The sequence below is a fragment of the Eublepharis macularius genome, chromosome 2, assembly GCF_028583425.1.
Source record: "Eublepharis macularius isolate TG4126 chromosome 2, MPM_Emac_v1.0, whole genome shotgun sequence".
Taxonomy (NCBI): Eukaryota; Metazoa; Chordata; class Lepidosauria; order Squamata; family Eublepharidae; genus Eublepharis; species Eublepharis macularius.
In genome coordinates, this window is record NC_072791.1 from 71,005,171 (window position 1) to 71,013,788 (window position 8,618).

At 42.2% G+C, this 8,618-nt stretch overlaps 1 protein-coding gene across 1 annotated transcript in view; it reads left to right on the forward strand.

Moving 5' to 3' along the window:
• DPF3 (double PHD fingers 3) overlaps window positions 1–1,832 on the forward strand; it is a 260,427-nt gene extending 258,595 nt beyond the window's left edge. The window contains exon 11 of the mRNA XM_054972252.1: window positions 1,466–1,832. Coding sequence (XP_054828227.1) covers window positions 1,466–1,536 — 71 coding nt within the window. The 3' untranslated portion in view covers window positions 1,537–1,832. The remainder of the gene's footprint in view (window positions 1–1,465) is intronic.
• Window positions 1,833–8,618: the final 6,786 nt, after the last annotated feature.

Below are 8,618 nucleotides of genomic sequence, written 5' to 3' on the forward strand. Positions count from 1 at the left end.
AATTATTTATATCCCACATTTTTTCCTGATCAGTAGGACTCAAAGCAACTTATATAATTAAAACCAACCATAATCTCAGTTCACAAAAATAAATACAAATAAAAAATGAGATTCTTAACACCATGGATTCACTTTGCCCGGGCCCACATAAATGCAAATGGGACACGAGACTTTACTGGTGGGGTTAAGGGGTCTCAGCCAAATAGGGGATAGCAGCAGGAAGCTATTTGCTTACCTGCACCTCTGCCCCAGCAGGCATTTTGCCACAGTGACTTATCCACCCACCCACTACAATCTCAGTTAACAAAAATAAATACAGAGAGTAAGTCATTACCCACCATACCAACTGACCTTCACGCAAGAGCCACCAAAATCAAGTAAAAAAAAGCTCCACTTTACAAAGTCTTCAAAATCTTTGTAAGATTGGGCCTAGGGTTGCCAGCCAACAGGTAGTGGCTGGAGACCTCCCAGAATTACAACTGGTCTCCAGGCCACAGAGATCAACTCACCTGGAGAAAATGGCTGCTTTGGGGGGGGTATGCTCTATGGAATTACGCCATGCCAAGGTCTTTTCACTGTCCAAACCCCACTTTCTCCAGGTTTCACCCCCCAGATCTCCAGGAATTTCCCAGCTTGGAGCTGGCAACCCTAATTGGGCCTTCCTCATTAGGGTTGCCAGCTCCAGGAAATTCCTGGAGAGCTGTGGGGTGAAACCTGGAGAAAGTGGGGTTTGGGGAGGAAAAGGACCGTGGCATGGTATAATTCCATGGAGTCCACCCCCCAAAGTAGCCATTTTCTCCAGGTGAACTGATCTCTGTGGCCTGGAGACCAGTTGTAATTCTGGGAGATCTCCAGCCACTACCTGGAGGCTGGCAACCCTATTCCTCATTAATCCTGTTTCACAGAACAAGCCGCTGAGAAAGCCTAAGCCAAAAGTGTTTTCACTGAAGGAATTGCTAGCAATCTCTGGTCTAACGATTGGAGCTGCATGGTAGGCACATTTGGGTAGAAGTGGTCCTGCAGCTATGAGAGTCCCCTTAAGGAAGGGCTTTAAAGGTGGACACCAGTTCCTTGAACTGAACACAGAAGCAAATGTATTGTTGATAAATTTGAGGTAATATGTTCAAAATGTCAACAACCTAGTTGCTGCATTTTGCACCAATTGTAGTTTCTGTGTTGTCTTCAAGGGCAGCCCCTTGCAGAGCACAATAGTCCAGCCTTGAGGTCGCTGTAATATGGAGGCTAGGTCAGCTGAGACTAACAAAGAGAACAATTTCCACCTTTTATGAAGCTGGAAAAAAAGACACCTTTTGTGTCCGGGTTTAAAACTCTATGTGAATGTATACATTAAAAAGTACACTCTATTTAAACAACACTCCTGTTTATCTTGCCCTCTGACCATCTGTGTATTTGGACATCCCTGGGACCATTTTCAAATCTGAAGGTGTCCTTTCTTTGTTTATAGGGAGCTGGAGTTGTCATTTGTGCCGTGAACTGCTTCGAGAGAGAGCATCAGCATTCTGCTTCCAGCCTTAAAAGGATCTTAATGGATCAGAATTGGGCTTGTTCCTGGACTTGTGGCACCCGTGCACAATTGTCATCTACCACATGATATGTGTAACCACTAACATCTACCCACATGAGAGAGAATTACATTGAAAAAATTGTCTGCGGTGCTTGCTATCCAGCTGTAGTTCTCACAAATATTGTACCTCCTGGGTTCTACTAGAAGGAGCACACTTTTTAAAAAATGTTCCAGATGGATTCTTTCCATTGTGATGCATGAATGCTGATGTACTGTAATAAATTGACATGAATTCTGATAATGAGAAGGGGGGTGGAGAATTGTTTAACTGTTGATACTCAGAAATTTAAATAGGGTGGCATTGTGGTTTTGGTTGATCTGTTTTTTCCCTGCAAGAGAAACAATAATTTTCTTGCCATAGCTATTCTTGATACACGGTCGTGCTGAGGATATTGAGGAACTCCCTTGCTGTGGGTTCTTCATGGGAATTCCCTCTTGCAAGCACATTTTTAGATGTAAATGGCCTTTGAAGGGTACAGCATTTCAGTTTTTTGAGGCATTATGAGGAGACGCATCAGCATGACCGCCCCAAGTTTCCCCTCCCATCTCCCCAGTAATGTGTAGCTGGAAAAAAGCATGATGTGACATCACTGTGTTAATTTCCCTGTTTCACTCCCTCCACTTTACAGTACATTTAAGTGGTTATTTAGAAAAAAATTCTAGGCTTCCTATCCATTTTCAGAATGCATTAAAAATCAAAACAACAAATAACTATATATAAACCTTAACCACTTAATTTATAAACAGTTTAAAACCCCAGGTACAAAACGATCAGGGGAGAACATGTAGTTTTTTTTTCTTTACCCACCCCTTTGTTCTTGCCAGCCTTTTACTCAGGCCCCCTTCTGAGAGTGCATCAACGTTTGTTCAAGAGAGAGGAAGACGGACCAAGGCCCCGTGCCCTTGTGTCTTATGTTTTGTTGCTCCAGCAGTACGTGCCTCTGCATCTGTTCAGGCAATGTAGAAGTAGAAGTTTGCATGTAAGATGTTCTTGTTGGGTTCCCGCCTTACCTCTCCAACCCTTAAATACTAAAACACACACATACCTTTCACTTGTAGCATTTAGCCTTAGTTAGAAATAGGAACCTGAAGTAACTTTTTGGCTGCTGTTCTGTGCACACCTAACTCCTATTGATACCAGTGGAGTTTCATAGGTCTCCATGAAACGTACCGTCAATGAATAGGACTACATCCTTAGAGTCTAATCCTAACTTACTTAAATGTAAATCCTATCCATTTAAATGGGTTAAACTTAAAGTGTCCAATGCTTTGCAGCCGGAATCATATCAAATATCTCCCAACAACAGCCTGAATCATATCAAATATCTCTCAATATTAAGTCTTTAGAGTTTCTCTACATAAACCATAAAGAAACAGACTGCATAACTCAAGTTTAATATACTGGTCTATATTGGTCAATATATCAATATATATTAATATGTATTAATATATTGGTCCATAACCCACCCCCTAGAAAGCTGCCACAGACTGCTTGCCAGTAAGAAGCTGTTCTGCTGTTCCACCCCTTTTGCAAAACCTGAATGTGCTTTTATTGGCATAGCCAATCAAATATATGAGGAAGGTAAGCATCCAGGAGACCAGTAAGTAATAGGAATGATACTGTTTCTTTAGAATATTTCATGATGATAAATGCCAAAATATAACTAGAAAAAAGAAAGTCCTACTGTGCAGAAACTTTAGTGTGCACTGCAACATTTTTGTTATGTCAGTGTTACTGAATCCTTCCCCCCATTTGAAACTGAGCTATGTATAAAGAAACAAATCAGTCACTTTTATTTAGATCTTTAGATAAACCAAATTCTTTCCAATGTCTGCAGCTTCCAAAGGCATCTGAAACAGTGCAGTAATTACATGCCCTCCATCCAATAGGTAATGCCAACCAGTTTGTCTCCTTTTGACTTGCTAGTGTACCATTAACATTGTTTCCCCATTTTTTAAAAAATAAAACAATTAGATTGTTTTTCTGCAGCTCTCAACCAGGGGTATGTGATTCAGTTTACCCAATCCATAAATATTCCTGAAAAATGCCTGATTGACTTTTTGGTATTGGATTCCCAGTTAACTCTGGGGGCTGGAGGAGCCATTTGGGGAGTAAATGACATCAAAATTGCAGTGGAGTCAAGAGGTCCAAATAGGGTTGCCAGCCTCCAGGTAGTAGCTGGAGATCTCCCGGAATTACAACCGGTCTCCAGGCCACAGAGATCAGTTCACCTGGAGAAAATGGCTAATTTGGGGGGTAGACTCTATGGAATTACGCCATGCCAACGTCCTTTCCCTCCCCAAACCCCACTTTCTCCAGACTTCTCCAGGTTTCACCACCCAGATCTCCAGGAATTTCCCAACTTGGAGCTGACAACCCTAGGTCCAAATCAACAGGCCCATGAACAAGGTCCCCCCAGCTATTGCATCCTCTGAGGGGGAACCCCATGCTTTCTTCTGGACAAAGAAGCCTTAGCCAAACACTCAAGAGTAAGCACTGACCCAAAGGCTCCCAGAAAGCACTAACAAAGCTCAACAGAAGCAGAGAATCCCAGCATACCCAGCAGTAGAAGGCACAGATTCCTAAGCTTGCAGCTGATTGCAGTAGCTTCTTTTCCCTTGGCTTTGGAGATTTGGGGGGAAAGAGGGAGAAGGAGGCAGGAGGGAGAAAGAGGCGACTCTCAGGCAGCAAGTTAAAGAGAGAGAACTCTGTCCTATCATGATGATGCTCTCATAGACAATGGTCTATGAGATAATTGTCATTATTGGACAGACAGAGCTCTTTCTTCCTAACTTGCTGCATGAGAGTTGCTTCCCCTCCCTCTCTTTGCCCATGAAAGGAAACCTCCAAAGGGAAGGGAAGGGAAAGCCAAGGGAAAAAAGCTTCCACAAACAGCTGCAGCTCATGCACAAACTGCTGCAGTGCATGCTCATGCTGCCAGATTGGTTCTGCTGGGATTCTCTGGTGCAACTTGGCTTTGATAGTCTTTTCTAGGAGGTTTTGCGTCAGTGGTTGCTCCTGTGCATTTGACTAAGGCTTCTTTGTCCTGGAAGAAGCATGGGATTTCCTCCCTCTATAGGATACGGTGGAGAGTAGCTGGGGGAACATTGTTCAGGGGACCTTGGACTTCTTGACCCAATTCTCTTGAAACTTGGGAGGATCTCCAGAGAACAGCCAATCCTCAGTCCACTTTAGGTGAATAGCCATGTTGGTCTGCAGTAGAACAGTAGGATTTTACATTCTGAAAATCTTGTTCGTCTTTAAGATGTCCAGTGACATCTTAAAGACGAACAAGATTTTCAGAATGTAAACTTTCAAGAGTCAGAGCTCCCTTCTTCAGACACAAGTAGGGATGGAGATTCCTGAGCCTTTATAGCCCAGCCAAAGGTGGGTGGGGTGTTACAAGGGAGGGCACAATGCAGCTTGATTAGATGGGAGGGGTGTAGAAGAGGAAGATGTCAGTCTTCACTCCACTGCAATTTTGATGTCATTTGCTCCAAAAATGGACCAGCCCTCCAGAAAGATTCCCCCATAGGGAATAATGGAGCCAGTTAATTTTGAATAGGCTGCTGCAATTTTGCTATAGTTTGCTTGAAAAATCCTCCCCGCCCCCAGTCCTCCAGAAAGATTTCCCCATAGGGAACAATGGAGTCAAATATATTTGAACCCAGCCCCCCACCAAGACCCAGATCAAAATACCAAGCAGGTATTTTTGGACCAATATTTATGGCCTTCCCAATACTCAAACCTGAAAAGTGTGTGTATGTGTGTGCGCGCGCGTGTGTGCGCATGTACATGAGAGAGAGAGAGAGAGAGAGAGAGAGCATCCCTACTGATAGAGAGTTACAGAAGTTATTGATAAACAGTGCTTTTTAATATATTTTAAAAGAGACCTCATTTTTATTATGTTGCTGCTGTTTTAAAGAGTAATTTGGAAATTCACAATAAGGAATGGGAGATTTTTCCTTAAAATTATGTTCTTTTCAGAAGCCAGTTCAAGCCTCAGTTGTTTGCTGTAGGACTTCCCTGCAATAGTGAAACAAAGTATTACCTTGGGCTTCCCATACCTGTCTATTAAAGCTGTGAATTTCCACAATGGCTAGAACAAAGAGAAGGCCTTTCCCCATTGCATAAGGCCTTTCCCCACTGCCTTCACATTTTGCCTTCTATCTCTGGATCTAGAAGGTCCGGACTTGCTTTTTTAAAAAAATTAAAGCTTGGAATTTTGGCTAACTAATGGGCCAAATGGGTATCACATGACACATCCAGCTTCCAGGTAGCACCTGGCCATCCAGGCAATATGGCAACCACATGGGGCGGGCTGGTTACAGAGCAGAAGCACCAGCCATGAAAGTCCTTGCCCAGTTTCCTGCCATGCCCACTTCTGAAAGGTGCTAAAGAAAAGGCCCAAGGAGAGTTCATCTCCCATTCTGTGTACGAAGTGTCTAAAAACAGACTTCTGGGATATTTTGTCTGATAAATAATTACATTCAATTTATATACACTCTTCAGGACAACTTAACGCCCACTCAGAATGGTTTACGAAGTATGCTATTATTACCTCATGACAATCACCCTGTGAGGTGGGTGGGGGTGACAGTTGAAGAGCAATGACTGACCTAAGGTCAGCCAGCTGGCTTCAAGCGGAGGAGTGGGGAATCAAACCTGGTTCTCCAGATTAGAGTCCGACTACACCAAACTCTGGGGTCTGAGGACAGAGGGAAATATTAATTCCTTTTTCCTCTGCCCTTTTCTCTTGCTGTTTTCTTTCTGGAAAAAGTGTCCCCCCGGGGTGTTTTTATCTTGATGGGAAAAATAAAGGTTTTCCCCAGCAGGAATAAAAGCAGTTCAGAGGTGGCTTTTTCCAGCAAGTGAGAAAAGAGCTAAAGTTTCCTTCTGTCCCTATGCTAAGTAATCCCAACAACCACATTTGCAAAAGAAAAATGTTATTTAAAATAAACACAGAAAAAATAAGGTGTAGCTGAGTCATCATGAGAGAAGTGGGAATTAAGCTGATGTATCACTGCATCCTTAAAATCCTTTACTATGATTTGTTATGATGGCACAACAATTAGAAAAAACTGTTTAAAATGTTCTGTAATGGGTTTATGAAGGCACGGCTGATATCCTCTGGGTGATCTGGGCAACACACCCACCTAACCACCATCAGCAAACCAGTCTCACCTGAAGATGCTGTACCAGTGTGTTTCACTTCTACTATTGACTCAATTTGCTCTAGACATTTTGACTTAGGGGGGGTACTTCATGAACATCTGTGTCTACAAATAAAGGAAAAGATAAAATTTTAATCACAATGCATGTATCAGACTCCAAAAGAAAACCCACAAACATTGGAGTTGCTTTTGTGGCCTTGTCTGTCCTACTCAGATATGGGCATGGCATATGGGTTGGATTGTCAGCCTCCAGGTAGTGGCTGGAGATCCCCTGGAATTACAACTGGTCTCCAGGCCACAGAGATCAGTTCTCCTGGAAAAAATGGCTACTTTGTGGGGTGGACTGTATGGAATTATGGCATGCCAAGGTCATTTCCCTCCCCAAACCCCACTTTCTCCAGGTTTCACCCCTTAGATCTCCAGGAATTTCCCAACTTGGAGCTGGCAACCCTACATATGGGAGTTATGCTAATAGACTCAGAATCTTGGGTCTGCTTCTCCCCTTACATTTTAGGTTCCTGAGGTCCTGCATCTCTACTTCTTTGAGTGTTAGGACTATTAGCAATTAATATGTAAGAAAGATAGGGAATATATTTGTTGTCAAGATATCCTGAGCCTTCAGTTGCCACAAGCTAAAAGAGAACAATCAGGTTTATTATTTAACTTCCCCTTTTCTTGTATATTTCCTTTGAATTAGCCAGTATTGTCACTGTTGAAGCCAAGATACTAGACTGGTTGTTCATTTGATCAGTAATTTGAGTTTTTAAGAATAATAATTTGACTTCAGAGAAAGAATGGATTTTATTAAAATACATTGTATATGTTTAGTAACTTTTTGTAATGACCTGAGCATTTAAAAAAAAATACCAATAAGTTTTTTTCCCAAGTCCAGCATCTTAATGTAAACATATGACTGATTTTCATTAAACATATCCTCATCAATGTTGCTCTGCCATACCCCAACCCCTAAAAAGGACAATATCATACTTTTGTAAGGTTTGACACAATTGCTTAGTTTCTGCATTTCCCAGAAACTCAAGCTACATTTTCTCAGTTTCTTAATCTTAAACAAACATATACAAAAAAGCCGGAGGTGGGGGGAAGAGAAAAGAGAAAAAGATGGTATTGGTAAAAAAAACAAAACCCTATCTGCAATATACAGTATAAAACTGGATTTACAGACTCTGATAGTAAAGTGCAATACCCTGCTACTTCATAGATAGAGGCAAAATCCAGGCAAAGTTAAACACTTTTATGCCCCATTGAGTTCGACTGTGAATAACTTAATCTTCCTGTTGAAAGGAAAAGAATGAGACAGCCACCAGTGTTTAGGCTGAATCAGTAACATTTGCTGTCCTGGAGTTCTACCAATGACTGGTGCATTATTGTGGTAGGGAGTGAGCTGTCACACCTGCACTGGCACAGTGATGCAGAACACAATGTATCGAATGGCAAAGAGTTAGCGTTGCCATCCTCCAGGTGCAGCCTGGAAATCTTTCTAAATTAAAACCAACCTCTAGATTACAGAGATCAGTTTCACTGGAGAAAATGGCTGCTTTGGAAGGTGAATTTTATGACATTATATTCTGCTATGATCCCTTCCCCGCCCCACCAAATCCTGCCATCCCCAGGCTCCACCTCAAATCTCCAAGAATTTCCAATCCCGGAGTTGGTAGCCCTACAAAAAGGTTGTGAAGAAGCAGCATATAATGGTGGGAACTGAGATTGCATTTCAGCCACCCCAGGCTTCAAAAGTTTATCCATATTGACACCACATGGTACAGCCAAGATTGCATACTAATCTTTAATAATGGAACAGCAACGGACAGGCAACAAGTAGAATGGATGTGCCATCCTC